The sequence below is a fragment of the Rhipicephalus sanguineus genome, chromosome 3, assembly GCF_013339695.2.
Source record: "Rhipicephalus sanguineus isolate Rsan-2018 chromosome 3, BIME_Rsan_1.4, whole genome shotgun sequence".
NCBI classification, from domain to species: Eukaryota; Metazoa; Arthropoda; class Arachnida; order Ixodida; family Ixodidae; genus Rhipicephalus; species Rhipicephalus sanguineus.
In genome coordinates, this window is record NC_051178.1 from 129,511,033 (window position 1) to 129,534,849 (window position 23,817).

The 23,817-nt window shown below is 45.8% G+C and overlaps 1 protein-coding gene across 1 annotated transcript; it reads right to left on the bottom strand.

Moving 5' to 3' along the window:
- Nucleotides 1–1,909: 1,909 nt before the first annotated feature.
- On the bottom strand, nt 1,910–22,848 carry LOC119385837 (lysosomal acid glucosylceramidase-like). Its single transcript, XM_037653212.2, has 9 exons — nt 22,794–22,848; nt 21,722–21,913; nt 21,233–21,397; nt 19,732–19,865; nt 7,536–7,708; nt 6,438–6,675; nt 3,070–3,294; nt 2,638–2,801; nt 1,910–2,051 (listed from the first exon to the last, which is right to left on the bottom strand). The coding sequence occupies exons 1-9, from the start codon at nt 22,846–22,848 to the stop codon at nt 1,910–1,912; spliced, it is 1,488 nt and encodes a 495-aa protein (XP_037509140.1).
- Between the last annotated feature and the right edge of the window lie 969 nt (nt 22,849–23,817).

Consider the following 23,817-nt stretch of genomic DNA (forward strand, 5'->3'; position numbering starts at 1 on the left):
ACCCGCAAATAATTTTAAAAGAGAGCGAAGGTATCAAAGTTAATATGTGCCGATTTTTATTATCCTCACTTTAACTTGCTTGTAGCAATAAATTCTTGAAATAGAGGTATTTTGTGCGATTTGCCAAGTTTGTGATTTTTTTTCTTCAAACGTGCTTCGACAAGCAAGGGAAATAATAGACTCATAAGATTGTACTTCACTTGTTATTTAAGGGGAATAAATATTGTAACGAAGAAGTGCACCGTTTTTTCCCTAGGTGCGCTCAAAATTGAGAAATCGCGAAATTAGCGGAAAAGCTTTTTTTGCGGCCAAAAGTTGTATATTTTTTTCAGGCGAACAAAATTTTTTTCCGCGAAACTAACTGCGAAACCATTGTTCTAGGTGTAATGCCTAGACCTACAGTAAATTTGATCACAATCAGGAATGGTGACCGGGACCTCGTGTTCGATCTTATCTGGACACACCCAATATGCGTTAACGTCTTGCTCAAGTGTCTCTATCAATTCCTTTTCGCGAGTGTTTTAAGTAAAGGAATAAAAAATCACACCATCTCCCGCTAAAGGGGACCATGAGGCGATGCGATCAGTGTTTCGGCATGTAGAGCCCGCGTTTCAGAGGGGGAGTGGTGACGAGGGTAGCGATGCGGGCTTGTTGGTCTGTCATGGTACTTGGATGTGGGCGCAAAAAGACAAGGACGAAGGGAAGAAGACACACACACTGGCGCTTGGGAGTGGTGAGGGTGGAAAGGGGGAGAGGAGGAGGGGGAAAGTGGGAGAGGAAAGGGAAAGTGGAAAGGGAAGGGGAGGTAGCGGGGAGGGGAAGAGGAGAGAGGGGAGGGTGGAGGGGAAGAGGAGAGGGGGACAGAGAGATAGGGGGAGAGGGTAAGGGGGAGGGGTGGAGGGGAGCGGTGAGGGCAAGTGGAGAGGGGGATGGGAGAGGGGTGAAGGGGGACGGGAGATGGGGAGGGGCGAGATGAAGTGGAGAGTGGGAGGGGAAATGGGAGGGGAGAGAAAAGTGGGGAGGGTTTGCGCATGCGCAGTAAGGGTGGTCACGCCGCACACCACCACCACCGGATTGAACTCCGCTATAAGATGCTTCACATCTAAAAGCTTATGCTGTTGACAGAATTAAAGGGGGCCCTAAAAAGCCCTCAGGGGGAGGGGGGAATCTATTACTGTCTTTGGCATCGCGATGTTACGATTGCAGCGTTTGATTACGATAGACCATAAGTACTTCGGTAGACCAATTTTTACACGTGAATTTTATAAAAGCTTACACCTAGCTTCTTATATAGGTTTTCAATGCCCATTTCTCTATAGAATAACATGAACTTACCTTATATTCTTCTATTTATGCTCCCACACAATTGCTGTTGTCTACAAATCTCTTCAAAGCAGCCGTAAGTTGAATGATATCCAGTCAGGGCTTTTCGTGGAAATGGTGTTACTAACGCATTTGTTCACTAGCACCTTTCATATGTTTAAGGGCATCTCACTCGCTATGTTTGCTTCTTGGCTACGTCTGTGCGCGGCTGCGTTTGAGGTCTTGGGTGTAATCGAAGTTCCGGCGGTCGCATTTAGATACGGGCGAAATGCAAAGACAGTCATGTACACATAGACTCAGGTCACGATAGAAAACCAGTGCTGGTCGGAACCGAAGCTTGAATTTCTCTTTATGCCCTCCTTTATAATCAGACGTGGCGCCTATGTCCATATGAAAAGGCTAAAGCTTGATAGAACAAGTTTATATTACTTCAAGTCGGGCTGGCTGCTGACGTCTGCAAACAGTCTGTGTAGGTTGCCTGAATTCGCGAGTATCACATTGCTAATCGCATTGCTACAAACAGTTTACGCTACGTACACAGTATAAGCTGATATAAGTAACACATAAAAGTATCAATCTCGGTTACTCACTTGTTGAGCACGATCACCGCTATTTCAGAATCGTACGTGAAGAACGCTGTGTACTGGAGCGTCGTCGCAGGCGTGTCTCGGAAATGTGCTTGCTCCAAATGTGACTCAACCCTCACAGTGGACATAGGAAGGAATTTGCTGCGAAACGAAGAAGGAATTTTGATGGTTTACTTCGATTTGGACTGATCATTCGAAGGAGTCACATATGGGTTGGTTCCGATTTGCATGTCGGCACTTTTATCTCGCTCAGTATAGAAAATTTTGTAGTTATCCCGGTCAGAAAAAGTCGGAGGGCGCCTGAGCATCGCCTTCAACAATGGAACTCGATAGCGTTATCGCATCCCATTCGATATTGTCTTCGCCTGCCGTGCTTCGCTTCTCAATGGACACCTCAGCAGCGCCGCGTGGAAAGGAACGTAGGTGAGCGTAACATTGTGGCAGGCCAGGCCCGTAGCCAGGGGCGAGGGGGCCCTAGTCCCCCCGTCCCCCCCCCCCCCCGAAATTTTGGTGAGGTAGGTGTTTTTAACAAAAATAAATAATGACAATAGGTGTTTTTCTCAAATAGACAAGGTTTTCAGGAAGTGCCCCCCACCCCACCCCCCGAAAAAAATTCCTGGCTACGGGCCTGTGGCAGGCGTGGGCGCATTGACAAGTGCAGTATTATTCGAGTAAATCGACGAAATGCACGTCCCTTCCAGCACCTAATGAAAGTTAGCCAAGGTACCTGAATTGACCCAATGCGTAGTAAATCGGCTGCTTGTAGAACTCCTGGCCGGTGGCGTTCACGATAATGGGCGAGTCGAGGAAATGTCCAGCCCAGCTGGGGCCACCTTCCGTGTTCAGAGCCAGGTTCCAGTCAATAAAACCGTTAACCCAGTGGTTGAAGTCCTGTAGGTTACGCAGAGAATAGGTTATCGAAACGAAAGAGAGAGAGAGAGAGAGAGAGAGAGAGAGAGAAGGGCTATATCGTTATTAGGCATTGTTTGTACATTAATTGCCGCTATAACAAAGTAGATTGAAAACGAAACAACGATATTTATACGTCTTGTATGCGCTAACATCACACGCGCTTACCACATGTGTTATACGGCGTGTACCTAAAGAGGCTGATAGATTTGAGGTGCTGCTCATGCTCCTCACAACACTGTGACCTCACCTCAATGATGTTGCTCGCATACTCTTCGGCGCGCTCCCAACTGCCCAATAAGACCTTGTCTTCTGGCTTAGCATCCGAGCCAACGCATGTTTGAGTGTTCAAGATGAACTTGTTCGGGAAGCCTTCGTGCACTTGGTCAAGAGCCGTTGGACCAACGGACTCGTTCGTGTAGCTGTGGATGGCCACTCCGGCTACATACTTGGCTGCATCCGGATCACTGAGAACCTGCGTGGTGATACCCAGAAATATTAGTTCAGAGCACACAAGGTCGCTCTGATTGCAGATGGCAACACAGGTTAACAGCTGACAATAAGCTCTGCCAAAGTCTCTTGTCATTTCCTTACATTTCTGCTTCCTCCTTCCACAGTCATCAACGTTACAACGAGGTGGTTCGTGTTGCCGGCTTTGAACTTCGTATTAAATAAAATTTGAGCGTGAAAGCTTTTTGTGGCTTACGGTCAAAAACATATTATCTGTCTATTTTATGTTCAATGTAGCACGAATGCCTCCCAAATATATCGAATTTGGAAGATAGGCTATTATACTTTGCATTACATCAGACCATGATCTCGAGGCAAAGTGTTCTGCGAAGGTCACCGCGCCACGTAGCGGTAGCTCATTGTGTCTAAGTGCGTAACGGGGCGTGTGAACAGCGGCGGTGTGTTGTGGCACTTTGGGCAATTGTACAACACATCTGAAACGTTTTTGGCCTGCACATGTTCTTGGCGACGTACACCTGTCCGGTGATACGTCATTGCGAAAACCGCAATACGTTTACTTGCAAGGAAGAACCCCACAGCGCCATCAGGCGGATACTTCATGTTGAAGTTCCTGTGATTATATTAAAACCCTCTGGCAGGTCGGCAAGTTGAACGGCGACTCCCATCAATTACAAAAGTGACGAACAAAAACCGCTGTCAGCGAAGTGTACAAGGAGCTGTCATGTTGAGCAGCTAAAACAACGTCAAGAAGTTGTTTCGAAATGAAACTAATATACCTTGAGCAAGAAGTACAAAACTTTTGAGATACTACCAAACATTTGACTCGAATGAAACGAAATTGGTCGCCGTTAATAAATTTGCAAGCGAATATTCAAGTGCATAGGCGTTTAGTGCTACATTATATAGATACAGTGAAAACCTCGGTGATACGATCACAGCTCATACGAATTTTGGGGTGATACGAATTTTTCGTTGGTCCCGGCCAAGGCCCATTGGCCTGCAGTGTAATGGAGCACGGCTGTTGCGAACCGATTTTCACCCAGCGACGTTTGATACGAACGTACGCTACCGCCCAGGTACGAAGAGGTGCTGTCCGCACTGTCGCGGAAGACGCGCCAAGCACGTGCGAGCGCGGGAACGCAAGCGTGGACATGCGCGCCGCACCGCCAAATAGTCAGAATCACGCTGTAAGAAAAACACTTTTCTTACGGTTAGAATAAACCTTCAGAGACGCGTCACGGCCTCCGAGATAATGTGCGCGAATCTTTGAGGCTCTTATGTGCCTACGTGTGCCTTCGCGTTTAGATTACAGAGGACATTAGCGCCATGCTTTTTTATTGCGATAGCAATTATATGGACAGTCTCGGCTGGATTTTGCCGTCGCCGTTGCCGCCGTCATGCACCGTATATGTATAATTATGTATATATAAATCAAAGTACCAAAGAAAAATAATTCAGAAAAATGCTTCCCGAAGCGCGGAATCGAACCAGCGACCTCTCGTTCCACAGCGCGGGGCGCTAACCACTACGCCAGAAAGCGGAGATCCTTCAGGTAGCTAACGGTGAGCGTTATATACACATCCTTTGCCGCTGGCAGGACTCAGAGACGGCAGGCGCTTACAGCGTTTCTTCATTACCAGCGAGATGGCGCGAGGAGCGCGACAGGCGCTTTTAAAAGTCGTCGGCGAGCTCGCTCGCTTCTTCTTATATTTGCGCAGGGAGAACGTTGCCCTTCCGCTGTTAGCTCGCGCGGTTTTCTCGTGGTGAGGGGAAGAGGGATGTTTCACGCTTTCACCATGATGTCCGCGCTCATGTTACGGAGCGTACGAAAGTCACTCGAGCTCAAGGGACGCCGCTAAACGAACAAACAGAAGATGAGCGCGAACTATCAAGTGTCACAGCTCGACACTTGAAGCACGCTAGTTTCCTTCGCTGCTTCGGTCGCCTTTGCAACAGGAGCGCTGTTCAAACTGAGAGTATCCATTGGCGAGCCTCACTTCGTATAACATTAGTTTCTTGCTATCGCATTCATTGCTTCGCCCTTGCGGCGAAACTGTGACTTTTTTTTTTCTAACGCGTCGACGCGGCCTGCTGTCGCTGTACTGTGTTTACACGTGCCTGCCTCGGGCATCAGACATCCTACGAAAGGTGGACGAGGACCGAAAGAAGGCGAGGACGGTCTTGGCGAAGGAGTCAGGCCTCACAACGTCAACATGCGCGACCGTTGAGGTCGCACTTGCGCGGGCACGGCCGTAAATCTCCCAAAATCATCCCCAACACCTCCGCGATAACAATATCATAACACAGGACCGTGGTTCTGTAATTTTCTGGCCTTGATCCATCGCGTCAAAGCGCTTCTTTTGTCACTTTCGCTGCAGTACTCCGGTGTCATGCAAAAAAGCATACAAAAATTTGGATGGGGCTACTGCTGTCACGGGTCACAACGCAACTGGTTCGTTAATTAGATACGCGCGTACGGGCCTTATATTTACGAGTGCTGCTATGATAGCCGACATCTAAAAACTTAACTGACAATCATTCAGGGTTCTTCCTGACGGTGCTGCGGCCCTGAAAAACAATAAATGAAAATGTACGCCAGCTCTCTTTTGTCGCATGCAAATTTTCCATGTTTTCTGGTGATACGAATTTCGGATGATACGAATATTTTTGGTGGTCCCGTGAGATTTGTATCACCGAGGTTTCACTGAATATAAGAACAAATTTCCGAATGTATCGAAGTATCTCAAGATACAATTGGAATGTATCGTATCAGATACAATCAGTGTTGTAGTATCTTGTATCTGTATCTCAAATTCTTCTTGCCCTAGTATCTTGTATCGTATCGCGATACAATTTGAAGGTATCTTTGCCCAGCCCTGGCTCACTACTGTCGTGTGCCCCTTCATTTAATATCAGTATACATTCAAATGCGAACAGATTAAAGAAAATGGAGTCGGATGTGTGTCCCGAAGCGCTTTGCCAGATGCACAACTCAACGATTGCATTCAACGTTTGCTTTTTCGTTATACGCCTTATTGTATAGAAAAAGGAAAGACATTTCTTTTCTTTTTTTTCTGTCTTTTTTTTGCGGTTTTCTAAGAGGGTACCACGCTGCGCGGAGCAATCACAGCAATGTAGTACACCCACCACATTTGACCACTCGGAAAGACTGGAGTTACTGTCGTCGAAGATTAGAAGCTGAATCGAGCCATAGCCGGCCTCAGTGAGCGTTGGTCCCATGTCAAGCTTGATAAAGTCCTTCTGAGACTGCGCCGTAAAGCCCAGGGTCTGCCATTTAACGGCTGGCGTGAAGCCTGTCGTTGGCTCGTTCTGCGCAGTCAGGCCATAGAAGCGGACGCCATGATTTCCGTATTCTTGCAAAAACCTATAATGAAGAATGGTGATGGAGAGGTTAGATCGTGTCATTGGGATGTATTTATCCTTGCAAACTATTGGAGATCAATAACAGGCCTACAATAGCTTTTGCGGAAGCAGGGCAGGTACTGAGCCTCTGCGCAAAACACAACCGGTTACAGCACGTGTGCGCATTTCGGGGGCAACACTTATGGCGTCTGGCGGCGGTGGAGGTGTCTGCACGAATGCTCAAACACCTCCCCCACCCTTTTTTTCAGCCCCCCTCCCACACACTGCTACACTCACTCACTCACTCACTCACTCACTCACTCACTCACTCACTCACTCACTCACTCACTCACTCACTCACTCACTCACTCACTCACTCACTCACTCACTCACTCACTCACTCACTCACTCACTCACTCACTCACTCACTCACTCACTCACTCACTCACTCACTCACTCACTCACTCACTCACTCACTCACTCACTCACTCACTCACTCACTCACTCACTCACTCACTCACTCACTCACTCACTCACTCACTAATACATTAACTATAGCTGTTTCACATCAACATTCATGCTAGTTTCATCAGAGTTCCGTCTCGATAATCCCAAGCACAGAAATGTTACGGGTATCTGGTCTCTCATACATTGGCAATAATTGTGATGGCGGCATTATTTATTCATGTTCAGGCGATGAATGTTTGTACCCGTGGCATGCTTAAGTCGCACTTTTGGAGTTTTGAAAATCTCCACAGTGATCACGTGCTATATTTTTCCTGTTTCACTTCATTTCCTTTTTTTTTGCTTTCGTGTTACAAGATATTCTGCTAACGCATCTGAAACGGGCGCTTAAGCCACGGCTGCGCTGTGCGTCTATACCTGGCATAATACTTCGCCCACGACTTGTAGTAGGCACTTCCTGGTTCGCCTATGAGAACACCTTCTCCTTCAAGTGAGTTGGAGGTCTTCATCCAGGCTGGACTGCTCCACGCGCTTCCGATCAACAACAGGGGCCCAGTTACCATGGACGTGGCCTTCTTTATGTACGGGATCTGCGAATAACACGAAGAGGAGGAGGAAGGCAGAAACGGAAGGACAGGGAGGTTAGGTAACACGAAGGTAACAGTGTATGTCTAGTTTAGGCGTTTTCACTTTCGATGTCGCCAAAGTCTTGTGGTATTGCTCAGCTTTGATATCCAATCAGGAATTTGTATTTTTTTTCGTCAACACATTTTTAAAATATGAACCTTACGGGACTTTTAGGCTACACAGTTTTATAGGTCAACTACACCGCTTTCTGGTTTTCGCCGTAAATTTTTATTTCACAAGGTTCGTAGACTAAGAAGCTTGCTGCAATACTCCAAGTTATGCTATTCAACTCTGCACTTGTAACCAATACTCTAAATAACAAAGTTTTTCGACAAGCAGTCCCGCAAGGGCACAATGTCTTACAGACCGTTTCAACGGGAATAAGGATCAACTCCTTTCTAGACTGTTGCACGGCAGTACAAAAGCTGACGTCACAGCCCCGACAGTGCATTCTTGGGGGGTCAGGGTCACGCATATTAGCAACAACCCAGAGGTGATTATGGCGGCGCCCAGGCAGCGTTCGTTGACAAGGTGCATAGCAACATGACCAACCAGAAATGAAGAGTTTTATACATTTGATATTCGAGCCCAGTAGCCCGAAATGAGAGAAAAATAATTTCGGGGATACAGCGAGACGTCAGCCCTGCTCAACTACTATTTGCTTGTAACATAATGCGATGTATGGATGGCTCCGCGTGAAGATTTCGTTTGGGGTGCCTGCATTACTCTTCATGTTTTTAAATATGTGAAGTTATTGCAGAGGTACTTGTAGGCATGCGTTCACGTTATGCGGTTACTGTTTACAGAGTAGCTATTGGTTAAATAATGTCACATTTGCCTGAACGTCATCACTTTGATATCTGACGGTGTAACAGTCATTTGCCGCCTTGTGCACAAACATGTAATTCTGTCCACGTGCTGCAGGTGATAATATATATATATATATATATATATATATATATATATATATATAATATATATATATATATATATATGCCACGCCTTTCTGAAAGCCTGCGACCGTCGTCGTCGTTTTCGTTACTTTGCGTCGCGCATTAGCGGCACTCTTCGCGCTCGGCGCGCTCCGAGTGTCGTCCGGATTAACCGGGATGCGGCCGAATATGGCCGAATTGACGAGCTTTTACTATATATAACTTCTGATCCGTGTTAAAGAGTTGCGCCGCCGCCCCCAGACCAACTGGAAACTTACAGGTAAGAGTTGTAGACACGTAACCAACGAATCCGTATCTGAATTCGCACGCTGAAACGTTGGACAGATATCGCTAATGTCTAGTTTTTGAGGTGGGAAATTTGATTGTATATAAAGAAAGGCAGAAAACGCAAGGAAAAAAAGCAGCACTGGAAGAAATAACGAATGAAGTGAAGTGAAACAAGGTCAAGAGGAAATTGTGTCTCTCCTATTTGCCATTGCAGGAATGGCTGCTATCAGTACACGTGCTGAGGCTTGCCAGCTGAGCTCAGCTTTCTGTTCGACGACCTTCTTGGAGAAGGCAGTACGCGTGCGAGATACGGGTAAGTGCGTCGACGTGGTCGACGAGTGTGTTTTCTTCCGTCAACGCTTGTGATGAAAGAGGGCTTTGTTGAAAGCTTGGCGAGAAGATGCTTTCGCTAAGCAGTGCTCCCGAAACGACGTGGTGTGCCTTGCAGCTCTTGTGTAACGCGGGGGAGGAGGGTGGGGGTGTTGGGGGGGGGGGTCGAACCCTCCCCGCCCCCTCTACCCCCTCCCACCCGTCTGCCTTGTACAGACGTTCTTGCGGAGGCGTTCGTTCACATCACAGGCACTAAGTTCTGCATCTGAGCCGGCATCTGCCGGCTCAGCATGCAAGTTTAAGCCGGCCTAGTGCTTTACTATCTTAACGTTGCCCTGTGCAGGAACACGCGGCCTTACGCATAGCGCCTGAAGTCACTTTATGCGGGGCTGTTGTTCAAGAAACGGAAACAGTGTCCTTCGAGTCGAAGCCTTGGATCCTGAATGTACAATATAATTGGGATGCCGGCATAGAGTTTCATACTATAATACCTAGAGGGGAATCTGGCGCTAGTGTCTATGCGGGCTCCTTGAGCGGCGCTTCAACCACCATGGGAATGATAAGCATCTGCTTCTCATGGATTAGGTTCTTGAGATTCGCGAAGTTTGTTTGCCGAGTTTAAAACAAAGTGATATGAAGTTATTTCCAATTAAAAGTTGTTTGATTCTTTTGTACGTAGAACTTATTGTAAAATGTTTGCGTGACCGTGAGATGCAAGTAAAACCTGGGCAAATTCAACCACCAGGTATGCATTGCTCTACAATTGGGTTCCCGATTTGGCATCGCGAATTAATGAATTATCTTTTTTACAACACTCAAAACAACACGCTTGTTTTTCCCCCGAAAGTATGCATTATCTATTTAAGGAAATAACAGTACTGTATTGAGCGAGAAACACTTAACGTATCATCTTCTGCGATGCCACGTGCGTCTGCCCAAGTGGTCTGCCCCGAACGCATTTCTCGTTTTGTCGTGAAGTCGAGTCAGAGGAGCGTGACGGTGCGTCTACTTAGTTTCGTCGTCGTTTTGCAGCCTATTTGAACGAGTTTTGGCCAGACGCGCTTATCAAAAAAACGTCAACTCTATGCGATTTCCTGCACTGGCATGGGATGCTACATCTATGCGCAGCGGTGAGCGGACGATGCCGTGCTAAAACTGTCCAATACAACGTCTAACGTCGCAGCAAACCAAGAGATATAGCAGTATTCAGCCTCTTTGAACCATGGAGTTTGCTATAAATACACTAGAGGAAACTCTGGCGCTAGTGGCTATGGGAGCTGCAACGCATGGGGCTTCAGCCAGCATGGGAATGATAGGTAGTACACGGATTTGTATAAACTTCGTGCTTTCGGATCCGTTTGGCTCCGCGTCGCCTGCATCCGCTTTGTCGCAAGACGATGCTCAGCAAACTTCACCACCATGACCTTATTAGGCTCACTAATTCAAATCGGGTCACGAAGTTCACAACGATCGATTCTTTTATCCAAAACAAACGCCAACACACAACAATAAACATAGCCACAAGTGCGTTCGAAGCCGCAAGCACGAAAATTAGGCAAATCCATGTACTACCCATCGTTCCCATGGTGGTGGAACGATCGCAGCGCCAGTTTCCTCTCTAGATTATTGTAAAACTCTATGGGATGCCGGCTATCGCTTCTGGCCACACGTGCCATGTCTACTCGCTCGTGAACTGCCTCTACAACAATAACGCCATGAATTTCAAGCTCTCTATTTCTATTTCTTGCAGTTGGACCACACTATGCAAAACGCAATGATGGAATCGAATAACTACACCGAGTGGTTCATGAGTGTTTTTTATAAGGAGTATATTCCGTTTGTGTTCAGTAGCATTTACTTAGAGCTCCGTGTTTTCGGTGTTTATTTTTCTGAAAATCGGCGGGTGTTTATCGGAGTTTATATTTTTGGCGGAAATTCGGCGTTTATCGGAGTTTATTTCTCGTAAATCCCCAATTCTCCGAAATTCGAAGTTTCGCATTATTCTCGAAAACCCAAAACCTTAGATCAATTCATACCTGAATACTACAACATCAAAACACACGAAGCACGTTTTTTCTACAAGATTTGAATGCACAAAAACATATGCGCACAAGCGAAATACTTGAACAGAAAACACCTGTATTTGTGCGTATATCAACCTTATGCTTAAACCTTACTGTAAAACACGCAAGCATACTTTGCAAGGTTGCTGTGAGTGATCGAAGCGCGCTCCTTTCGATTGACGACTCTCAGCTTTGAAAATTCCCTTTCAACGATAGCGCTAGAAACAGGAAGCGCCAGAAGACGCAGCGCGCAGCGAGAAAGCACTGGCCTCTGTAAACTGTGAAGTCTCCAAAACGACAGGGGTTCAACAATGTTACATATTTCATAGCACTGATAGTTCGCAGAATCACTCAGGAGCGGGTTCATGTCGCCAGTTTCAAGAAGCACTAATTGAAAAATAGGCGCATAGGTTTCGAACGCGCAGGGCAGCTCATGCTTCACATTTGGATTCACAATTCGAACACAGTACCAAAACGATTCTTTGGTGTACTGGAGTTGATCGCACAGGTTCCTCTCAGATGTCTGTCTCCACTTTTCGCCGACCGCAGCGTAGTATCCGTGAAAGTCTGCGACAATCGTTAACCGGTCAGTATCGTCAAGGAGGTCCAACCGACTTGTGACATTTGATGCGAAGACCTCGGTTGGATCACGCCATTGACTGATGAGTGCGTGCAAACGAACCCCCAGTATGGGATAAACTTGGTGTACCACGGTACTTTCTGCCTCAAGTTCCTTAATGATTGCGAGCACGGCACACGAATTGGTCTTCAGAAACCTCATCTTAACAAGCAAGTCGTGCACAGCGTCAGGTGATGAAATAAGGCTCTTGAGTTTCTCACACGTCGTTCCTTTGACTTCGCCACTTCTTAAGAAAGACAAAGTGACGCGCCAGTAGTCCAAAATACCTTCTAGAGCTTCATATAAAAAGTGAACCATCTCGACGGACATACGGTTTTCAGCGGCTTGGTGGTCATGCCCATGGCCAAGCACAGAAGACCAAACTTACGGCGCAGCTCCCGCGACGACTTCGACAGGGCAGGAAAGGGCACAACAAAATCGTGAACTACGCTAAACGAGCTTGTCCTGATTCCATACTCCAGAGCGTTGTTAAGTAGGTGGCACGGATCTTTGAAGTGAAGCGCCTTGAATTCGGGGTTGGTGAGTTGCAAGTCCTTGTGAAGCTTGTGCATGTAGGAAGCTGAGTCGGAGCACAATACAGCTACATCGCCTAATACAGCTACGCGCGGTAAACTTTAAATCGCTCAAACCAGAAGATGTATCAATGAGGGCTTAGAACTTGCCCTTTCGATAAAGAACGGAACTAGGTCATATTGGCCCTTGAAATGGGAGTTTATCGGATAAATCCGAATTGACAAAAAATTTACCGGCGAATGTTTATCGGATTTTTTCGGATAAAACCGAAAACACGGAGCTTTACATATAGTGTACAAAGCGGGAAACACGGGTAACGAATTTCTAACTGAATTTAGATGGGACGCGGGCTCGCCTGCTTCTAAATCATCTACTTAAATATGTCGCAGAGTACGGATTTACACGGGTGCAGCACCGTCTCCGATTAAAGTTTGTGCGTTTTTATTGGTGTGTAAATCCCGCGTTTCTCATGAGCGTCACATCTTTGCGGCAGGATAGGGCGCATCTGGTGAAGCATTCTAATATTAAACTAAAGTTTACCGTTATCCACAAAGCACTACTAAGAGGACGAAAAGTTTTGCGCTGCTGCGAACATTAAAGGCGAGGCATTTTCTGAGAAACACTGCATGCTGTACCTTATATCCTCGTTATTTCCGTCGCTATTTCCCACGCTGGACGAAGACTTTCGCTGGTGTGTAAGCGGGGTGTTGTAGAGCTCCGAAGTTTAGGCGTCGTGGAGGAAAAAAAATTACAGCATATCCACGGGTGAATGATGAAGAGCTTGGGCGCAGCTCCTGAAGCAATCATGGTCTCGGGATTCGCTTCTCGTTGAGCCCGTTTCGCAGCGGCGTCCTTGGCGCGCACCGTCACGGGATCCGCCTGGCTGCCGCCAAGCGAGCGCCCGCCGCTGCGCATCGTCCATGCTCCGCCAACGATCCGACACGTACGGCGACGATCCAGGAGAATGAGAGAGGCGCTCGCTCCCCGCGCATCCCCGCGCAGCCCGCGCAGCAGCCAACCGGAGAGGATGGATGGATGGATGCTATGAGCGTCCCCTTTAAAACGGGGCGGTGACATGTCTGCCACCAGGCTCGAAGAAAAAAAAAAAACTTCCTTGTTTCATGTTGGCCTAATACCTTATCTACATTGATTAAATCTATGTTATTATACCAAAACAATATAAATTCACGGTCCATCTCTCTGCCTCTTAAGGCAGAATGACCTTATTTTTCCCCCATTATTTATTTTTGTTCTTTATCTCTACTTTTCTGCCACCAATACTCTAACCGTCTCTTACTTATTTCTATCGCGGACGTGTGCAGCTTTCCATTGTTGTCCCTAAAACCCAAGGCTTCATGTAGACTCGTGCCCACACGTATACCTGGGTGAATATCGCCACATTCAATCAGTACATGTTCCATCGTTTCCTTAGTTCCCCCGCAGCATGTACAATGTTCTTCTTCGTTACTGAATCTCGCTTTATAACTACGCGTTCTAAGGCAGCCCGACCTTGCTTCAAACAGTAAAGCGCTTCCCCTTGAATTATCATAAAACCTTTCCCTCCTTATTTCGTTTTTTCCCTTTCGGTAGTTACTCAGAGCCGGCTTCTTTTCCATCGCTGCCATCCAATAAGTCCTCTCCGCCTCTCTGACCTTCCGCTTAATGCTCCTTGTTGCCATATCGCCCGCACTGCTAGCCGTATATTTACTGGTGAGCCTCCTAGTTCTTTTTCTCCACTGCGTGTCAACGCTTTTTCTATACAAATACCTGAAAACCTTCTCTGCCCATCTACTGTTCTTCATTTTCCTCAGCCTCTCTTCGAATCTCATTTTGCTCTGAGCTTCCCTCACTTCAAAGCCTGTCCATCCCATATCACCCTTTACAGCCTCATTTGTCGTCTTCCCGTGAGCGCCCAAGGCGAGGCGGCCCACCGTCCTTTGATTTACATCCATTCCGGATTGTACCTCTGACTTCATGCACACTACTGAGATCCCAAATGTAAGCCCCGGGACCATCACACCCTTCCACAGCCCTCGAAGCACCTCGTACCTATTGTATCCCCATAAAGCTCTGTGCTTCATAATTGCAGCATTCCTCTTTCCCTTTGCTACCGATGCTTTCTCTTGTACCTCCATATATCTATCCCCCTCATTTACCCATACTCCGAGGTACCTGTACTCGCTTACCCTCGGTATTTTTTGGCCCTGTATAAAGACCACATGGTCTTCGTGATCATTGAATACCATCAATCCACATTTTGTTGCACTAAATCCTAGTCCTAGAGCCTCACATTCCCTTCCGCATATATGTGCCAGTCGCTGTATATCATCTTGACTGTCCGCAAATAAGACAATATCATCAGCATAAAATAGACCTGGAAGCTTCTGCTCAACCATCGTGCCGACCTGCTTGTGTGACAAATTAAATCCAATGTTGCTACCTTCTAGCGCTTTTTCCATCCTCACCATGTACAGCATGAATAACAGCGGGGACAATGGACATCCCTGTCTCAGCCCCTTGCTAATTTCAACGCTGTCCTTGCTACTTATTCCTTCCCATTCTATACAAACTGTATTTTCTCGGTATATTTCCCTCAAAAGCTGTATACAGTCGTCACCTATGCCCACTTCTTTCAGTATATCCCACAAAATTTCCTGATTAACGTTGTCATACGCCCCGGTAATATCTAGATAAGCTACGTATAAGGGCCTGTTTTCTATTTTCGATATTTCTATACAATGGGTAAGAACAAACAGATTATCGTCTAACCGCCTGTCAATTCGAAATCCATTCTGAAGTTCTCCCAAAATATCATTTTGTTCTACCCACGCTTCTATTTTTAATTTTACTGCCTGCATCGCCAGCCTGTATAGCACCGATGTAATGGTTAGCGGTCTATACGAGCGAATGTTATCCTTTTCTACCTTGCCTTTATAGATTAAGTTCATTCTACTTTTTCGCCAACTGTCTGGTATTTCCCTCTCCTGTAAGCACCTTTCTACGGCTTTCAGCAGTGCTTCTTTAGTTTTATGTCCGAGTTCATTAATGAGGCTGACGGGAACCCCATCTAAGCCCGGTGTAGTGCGCTTAGGAATTTTTCCTTCGGCCTTCTTCCAATTGAAATTCTCTAGTACTACATCTTCGTCGGTTGCACTCCTTTGCGTACTTTTACTCACTGGGGGAATCCTCGGGGCGACCTTTTTAAACGAATCAGCTGTTATCTTTCGGATGTAACCTAGCGCTTCATACCCTTCCAATTGATTTCCTCCTTGATCTACCATATGTTGTTGCATTGTGCCAGACTTCCTACCCAGCGCTTTTAGGTGGCTCCAAAATATTCTAGGCGCGGCCTCCTTCTTTTCGCGAATCTCTGTCATCCAGCGTTCACTTTCACCTTTAATTTTTGCCTCAACTAATTTCTGCACAATGGATTTTTGCTCTAAATATATTTCCCATATTTGGTTGACTTCGTCCTGTGGCCGCTTCTCCCTTTTTGCTTGTCTGTGCTCCCGTGATGCCTCACGTCGCTTCTCGATCGCCTCCCGGATTTCTTTGTTCCACCAACTTTTTGGCTTTCTCTTTCCTTTCCAACAAATAGTTTTCTTCTCTTTTTCCATTTCTTTCGTGATTACATGTAGCAGCTCACTATACTTCCAGTCCTTACCTGGTAGTTCGTCTACTTTTTCCTCGACTCTTGCGGCTATATTTGTTATTTGTTTGTCATTTAGATACAAGCTGCCAAACTTTGATTCTATGTTCTTATTTTCAGTTTTATATCCCATTTGTAATATTATGCGTTTATGATCACTACCCAAGCTGTTAATGCCTTCCTCGTCTATTCTCATCTCTCTAAGTTTGTCATATATTCCTTCTGTCATGAGACAATAATCAATGCTCGATTGCAGCGGCACTTCTAGCGCCATCTAGTGTTGATTCACACAAGCGCCATATTGCACACAATTCTATTGTACCAACGCCATCTAGGAAATGAGACGAGAAATGGTGATGACGACGGATGGATGGATGCTATGAGCGTCCCCTTTATAACGGGGCGGTGACATGTCTGCCACCAGGCTCGAAGGATAAAAAAAGAAAAAAAAAGAAAAAAAACTTCCTTGTTTCATGTTGTCCTAATGCCTTATCTACATTGATTAAATCTATGTTATTATAACAAAAAAATATAAATTCACAGTCCATCTCTCTGCCTCTTAAGGCAGAATAACCTTTTTTCCCCCAATTATTTATTTTTGTACTTTATCTCTACTTTTCTGCCACCAATACTCTAACCGTCTCTTACTTATTTCTATCGCGGGCGTGTTCAGCTTTCCATTGTTGTCCCTAAAACCCAAGGCTTCATGTAGACTCGTGCCCACACGTATACCTGGGTGAATATCGCCACATTCAATCAGTACATGTTCCATCGTTTCCTTAGTTCCCCCGCAGCATGTACATAGTTCTTCTTCGTTACTGAATCTCGCTTTATAACTACGCGTTCTCAGGCAGCCCGACCTTGCTTCAAACAGTAAAGCGCTTCCCCTTGAATTATCATAAAACCTTTCCCTCCTTATTTCGTTTTTTTCCTTTTCGGTAGTTACTCAGAACCGGCTTCTTTTCCATCGCTGTCATCCAATAAGTCTTCTCCACCTCTCTGACCTTCCGCTTAATGCTCCTTGTTGCCATATCGCCCGCACTGCCAGCCGTATATTTACTGGTGAGCCTCCTAGTTCTTTTTCTCCACTGCGTGTCAACGCTTTTCTGTACAAATACCTGAAAACCTTCTCTGCCCATCTACTCTTCTTCATTTTCCTCAGCCTCTCTTCGAATCTCATTTTGCTCTGCGCTTCCCTCACTTCAAAGCCTGTCCATCCCATATCACCCTTCACCGCCTCATTTGTCGTCTTCCCGTGAGCCCCCAAGGCGAGGCGGCCCACCGTCCTTTGATTTACATCCATTCCTGATTGCACCTCTGACTTCATGCACACCACTGAGTTCCCAAATGTAAGCCCCGGAACCATCACACCCTTCCACAACCCTCGAAGCACCTCGTACCTATTGTATCCCCATAAAGCTCTGTGCTTCATAATTGCAGCATTCCTCTTTTCCTTTGCTACCGATGCTTTCTCTTGTACCTCCATATATCTATCCCCCTCATTTACCCATACTCCGAGGTACTTGTACTCGCTTACCCTCGGTATTTTTTGGCCCTGTATTAAGACCGTATGGTCTCCGTGATCATTGAATATCATCAATCCACATTTGTTTGCACTAAATCCTAGTCCTAGAGCCTCACACTCCTTCCGCATATATCTGCCAGTCGCTGTATATCATCTTGACTGTCCGCAAATAAGACAATATCATCAGCATAAAATAGACCTGGAAGCTTCTGCTCAACCATCGCTCCGACCTGTTTGTGTGACAGCGCCATCTATTGCATCATACGGGAGATTCGTCTACGCCGGACAACGGAGACGTGACAAGGTTAGACTAAGAGGAGCGACGCCCCTAAGAAAGTCAGTTTCGCCGCAACGGCGAAGCAATGAATGTGATAGCAACAAATTGGAATGAAACGCGAAGAACGGAAAGCAGCTCGAAATTGCCAGCGCGTCGCTCGAGCCCGAAGGACGCACGAAACGAACGCACACAGGACGAGCGCGAGCTATCATGTGTCACAGCTCGATACTTGAAGCGCACTGCTGAAACATAAAGCAGGACGCATGAAACGAACGAACAGGTAAACACAGAACGAGTGCGAACTAAATGTCGCAGTTGTTACTTATTTCTGTTTGAACAGCGCGCTCCTTCCGCAAACGCGGCCGCTGCAGCGAGCGAAGTGACCTTCGTACGCTCTGTGACTTCAGCGCGGACATCGCGGGGAAAGCACAAGACATACAACCCCCAGCTCCACCCCCCGCGGTGACGGCAAAAACCAGCCGATACTGTCCATATAATTGCTATCACAATAAAAAACATTTGTGTCCTCTGGTTGGCAGATAGATAGTGTCTAATGTTGGTTCGTTAGGTCTACGGCAGGTGTATCAGGGCGTGGAGTGGGAAACTTTGGGATTCACCGAAAATTAGAGGGAATAATTAAATCTAACTTCGTAGCCCTTTTTTTCACTCCTAAACTGTTTATTTTTTCTAGAAGTGCTGGCAGCATCAGGAATTTGCAATCTTCAAGCTCCGTCCTTGAGCTTTCTTGGCTAGATGCAAGATGGGGACAGCTGAAAATTTTCTGTGCAGTAGATTGCTTCTTCTTGTAATAATAATAATAATAATAATAATAATAATAATAATAATAATAATAATAATAATAATAATAATAATAATAATAATAATAATAATAATAATAATAATTCTTATTCCTATTATCGTTATTGTTAGAGAGAGAGAGCCCACTTTATTGAAAAGGAGAGAATTTAGCCGGCGTAAGAAATCGCTGACTTGCTACTCTGCGTGGGGAAGGGAGTTGAGGACTGAAAGACAGGAAAAGAGAGAGAGAAATAAATGATAAAAACTTCAAAATAGAATGAAAAATAAATAAAAGCAGACCGAGTTTTTTTTTTTGTCTCTCGGGCAGGGACGTGCGCTGATAGGGTCTCTCATTGCATGGTTTCAATCTGCAACTAAAGTTTTTCGAGCTGACCGATGCTGTCTAAATATGTGAATAGAAGTTTCATCGCACGCCTCTGTTGCGAGAGGCACAGGCTAAAGGGCCCAAGACACAGTCATATGATAAAGTTCTTTGGGTTATCGAATGCATGCAGTGTTCACAGAGCGCGCGCTCATCGGCATACGCTCGACACTCGAATAAAATATATTCCACAGTTTCGATGGAGCCACAGAATTTTTGCAGCATGGACTTGCTGCTTGACCGAAGAGGCAGCGTAAGCTGATTCCATTTGGCAGTATTTAGACGAAGACGATGGTACAGAGCTATCCCGCTGATTCCACGTTATGCCAGCGAACTTCCTAATTTCGTCACTCCATCTAACTCACTGCCGTTCTTCGCTGCGTTTCCCATCCCTTGATAACTGATCCGCTGCTCTAACTGGTCACCGGTTGTCTGTTCTAAGCATTACGTGGCCGGCCCACTTATCTACTTATGTACTTAGTTATTCTAATAATGATGGCGATTCGCGATTCCGACAAGTAATCTAAGATGGCGGTGCATCAGTTCAGTTATGGCGTAGCGGAAATGTTGGTGCAGTACACATAATTACCTTAAGGTCTAGGTCTTCCCGAGCAAGTGCAAAGTTGGTCAGCTCCAAGTCACCGGGGGTGTCGTCGTAAGTGTATTTGCGCTCTGAAAAGTCAGTGCTCGCCAGAGGAACCCTGCCCATGTTGTAAGCAAGACCTGTAAGCATAAATAGAAGCTCCACTAAGGCTCTAAACGGTGTTTAAGGGTTGAGCAGGTTTCTGCTTGTGAAGACTGGATTTTGAGTCATAACAGGAGTTTAACAGGAGAAGGATTGGCCATTACACTCTCGGAGGAGAGAAAAGTCGTAAAATCTACGTGATTGTTGCGGGAATGATGAAATGAAACATCGTTAAAGTAAGATAAGGAGACGCCGATCCGAGGATTGTCGGAATATCGTACGCCGAATTTTATGGTGTCTTGTCTTGTAAGTCACCAAGATTATCTACACTTAGACAAAAAGACAGCAGGAAGCATACCAGAATTTGGGGACATATGCACGTACCGCCATCTCTCGTCGGTGACTGCGGTGGCCTGCCTTAACTGATAGGGAAATAGGCGGAAAAAATTCTATCTGACGAAAAAAGTTGGTTGTTGTAAACGACTCCCGGTTCTATACCGTAGAGACTTATTTGAACATTCTGTTAAAACTAGAGTGTCGCACCACAAACCGCGTGGCTTCCCGGAGTGTTTAAAATTTTACAATAGGGTCCCATGTGTTTCTAATGGGCGGTGTTCAATTGTCCTTGGAAGCCACACGCTTTGTAGTGCAATACTGCAATTTTACCAAAACGTTCCAGTAGGTCTCTACTGTATAGAACCCCGAGTCGTTTTTGATAGCTTGCTTTTTTCAAGAGATATGAGTTTTTTTTTTTCGCCCACTTCCCATTCAGTTATGGCAGGACGCCGTTGCTACCGCCAAGAGATGGCGCCACGCACAAATGTCCCCAAATCCTGGGAATGCAAGATGATTAATGTGATGAAAATAAGAAAACTGATCAACGTTCCATAAAAACTCCGAATGATTAATAGTCTTCTACGTCTGGCACTGGCATCTAGAATATAAGCAAAAATACGAGTGCAAAATTATCAAAATGCGAGTTTACCACACACTGTCAGCAAGAGTAATACGTTCTGGCGGGCTAGTTGGTTCATTGCTGACAGACGTTCTTAAACTGCGCGAAAAGACCAGGACACATGCAAGAAAACACAGAGAACTACACGAGCGGAGCACTGCCAAATGTTTGGCAGTTCTGCGCTCGTGTTGTTCTCTGTGTTTTCTTGCTTATGTCCTGGTCTTTAAGAAAGTTTAAGAACGTGTGTCATGCAAGAGCCTTATGTCGTGCGTTTGCCTAGTCGACTGCTGGTCAGAGCGTTTCTATCGCTGGCGGTCATGCTATGGTGTATACTTAGAGTACTGAGCAAAAAAACAATCTCTTCTTTTACCATCAGTGCGTAAGCAATAAACTCAAGTCTCCAATGGCATCACGCAGGCATTCCCCACACCAGAACATTATTCGAGTTACCTTTTTTTGCATAGTAGGACTTGATAAGGTCGTCTTGCAGCTTTTCCGGGAGAGATTTCACGTTTATCCCTGCGGCATCGGTGAATGCACCTCCGAAGCCGTACACTGTCTGGTGCATTTTCGAAGAGTCCAGCACGAGCAGGAGAGAGTCATTGGCACTTGTATCTGCAAAATAGGAGGATTGAGGAGAACAGCATGATATTTTGCGTAGAGGTGACCTTAAGGTCTCAAGCATTTGGCGTGATAGCGATGTCTAGATGTCATGCTGGAGTTAAGACAACATTTTAGCTTCCATTCATTAACCAGTTATCTAGCTGGGCGCGATTAAACGTAGTCTCACAAAAAAAAAACGCTACCTTAACCGGAAAATCGCCGCTGCAGCGCTATGACCTAAAACTGTCTGAGTAGACAGAGCACGTCAATTTAACTGTAGGACGCATGCAAACTGAATATAGACAAAATAATAAATGGGTGTCAATGACAACCGACCCTGAGTGGGCGCCCTGCTGAGAGGTATGGTGGTCTTGGCGAAGCGTAGGCCGTCCTTGGTGCTCTCGTACGCAAATGCAGACCCGATCGGTGGTAGTGAGACGTCGCCAGCGAAGTCGCAGTACGTCGCGTTGCAGACGCACACGACGCTGCCCTTGCCATAGTCCCTCTTCTGGCACTCAGCAACCACGGCTGTTGTTTGAAATACGCCATTAAATTCTTACACAATTGTTCTATGGTGAGTTACATGGTGGCACTCTTGTTCTCGCCTGAGTGCGTGAACAGGAACAGTTGGTTTGATTCAAATTATTTCTCCGTGTATGGACAATTGCTTAGTGCTTGCATAGACTATCATGGCGGAAAGAAAAGGAGGATAGTCCAGAAACACACACGTAAGAGAGGTATATACTGCTGGTGCAGCTGACAGCATTTGTATCGGCCAACTCTCCTTAATTATTTCGACGGTGTTGCGACTTCGGGCTTTTGGAATTTTACGGACGTTGCGTCAACTCTGTTCAAGCTCTGTTCGCTAAAAAGTTTACCCTTGAAAGTCGCTCAGAGGACACTGTATGGGGGTACACGCTTGGTTTAAGTTAGCTAAAACTGCCTGAAGCAGTCCTAATTAGCTTTCGCCAATTTCCCCAAAGATTCATTGTAATCTAACATGCTCGTAAGTCCTTACTGTGCATAAAAGTGATGCGTACTAGGCTTTCACCTTTACCAAGCCCGCCTCTTCATTTTTCGAAGGTACGAACAACGAACTTTTATGACGGTCAAGGGGTGGATGTTTGATATCTTTTTTTGTTTCACAATGATATTTCGTTGCTTGCATCAACCCTGTCCCGTTGTCTTCTTCTTATGCTTCATGTTTTACCGCTGGATTTTAACAAACTGGCCCGATTCACCCCTTTGATACTTCAGATTTTTTGTAAATGAAGTCCTCAGTTTAGCAGGTGCACGTTTTATACGTCGCAGGGTTCGCAGAATTTCACCGCCGCCTCATCCCGTGACATACCCATTTCAATGCGATGGATGGGTGGATGCAAAACTTTATAAAATACTTTACAATTACCTGGTATGAGAGCTGCGATTGCAGCTATGGCGAGGGAGACCGCTTGTCTTCTCATAGTGCCTCTCACTTTAGTTCTCAAGAAACTGAAGATTCACTGGTTGAAGATGACGCGCAAACAGGACGGTTTGATTGCGGCAGCTGCTCCACCCCGGTGAAGCAAACGCAGTGACTCGACTACGAGGGAGGTCACAGGAGAGGCACACTTTCGCCTGACTGTGGTTCGTGAGCTAGGCAACAACCTTCAGCATCTTCTCAGCGGAAACGCGGCAAAACAAGCATGTCGCGCGATCGTAGAGATTGGAGGGGAAGGGCCTCCATGCTGACTACACGTAAAAGAGGAAGCGGTGTTCAGCGCTTCGGCAGCTGAAACGCAGGAAAGCCAGGTTGCACATGGTCGCATGATGGCGGAGATTACAAAGTCGACTTGTATCATGCGACCTCCAGAAGTCAACAGGGTTTAGTGTTTGTTAAATCTGAGAACGTTATAGTAGAAAAATTTTTTGCATATCGCGCTATTTGGAGCTTGACTAATGACCTTGACTTCACCTATAAACAGAATAACTTTTGAAAAAGAGCGAGTTATTTAATGATATTTAGAATCCAACTTTTTTGTTTTGTCGTGCAAAAACTGAGTGTGAGATAACTACATACGGTCATGAAGGAAAGAAGATGACTCGTAAGGGCTCGTTTCTTTTTTTCTTAGACACAATATTAATGAGAACTAACAGACAATAATGCCAAGGAAAGTATAGGGGGTGTTATTTGTAGTAATTTGTAGTAATTATTACAGATAACACCCCCTATACTTTCCTTGGCATTATTGTCTGTTAGTTCTCATACATACGGTCATACAGTATGACTAGAAACGTTTTTAGAAACCCTGCTGCTTTCAACGACGGAAGCTCACTTGACTAAAACATGCCTTGCACATGCATATCTGCATGACAAGCAAGTAGAATCATTAACGAGGACACTGCAGACCACGTAAGGGGCAAGTTCGAATGAATAATATAAATGCGGTCGC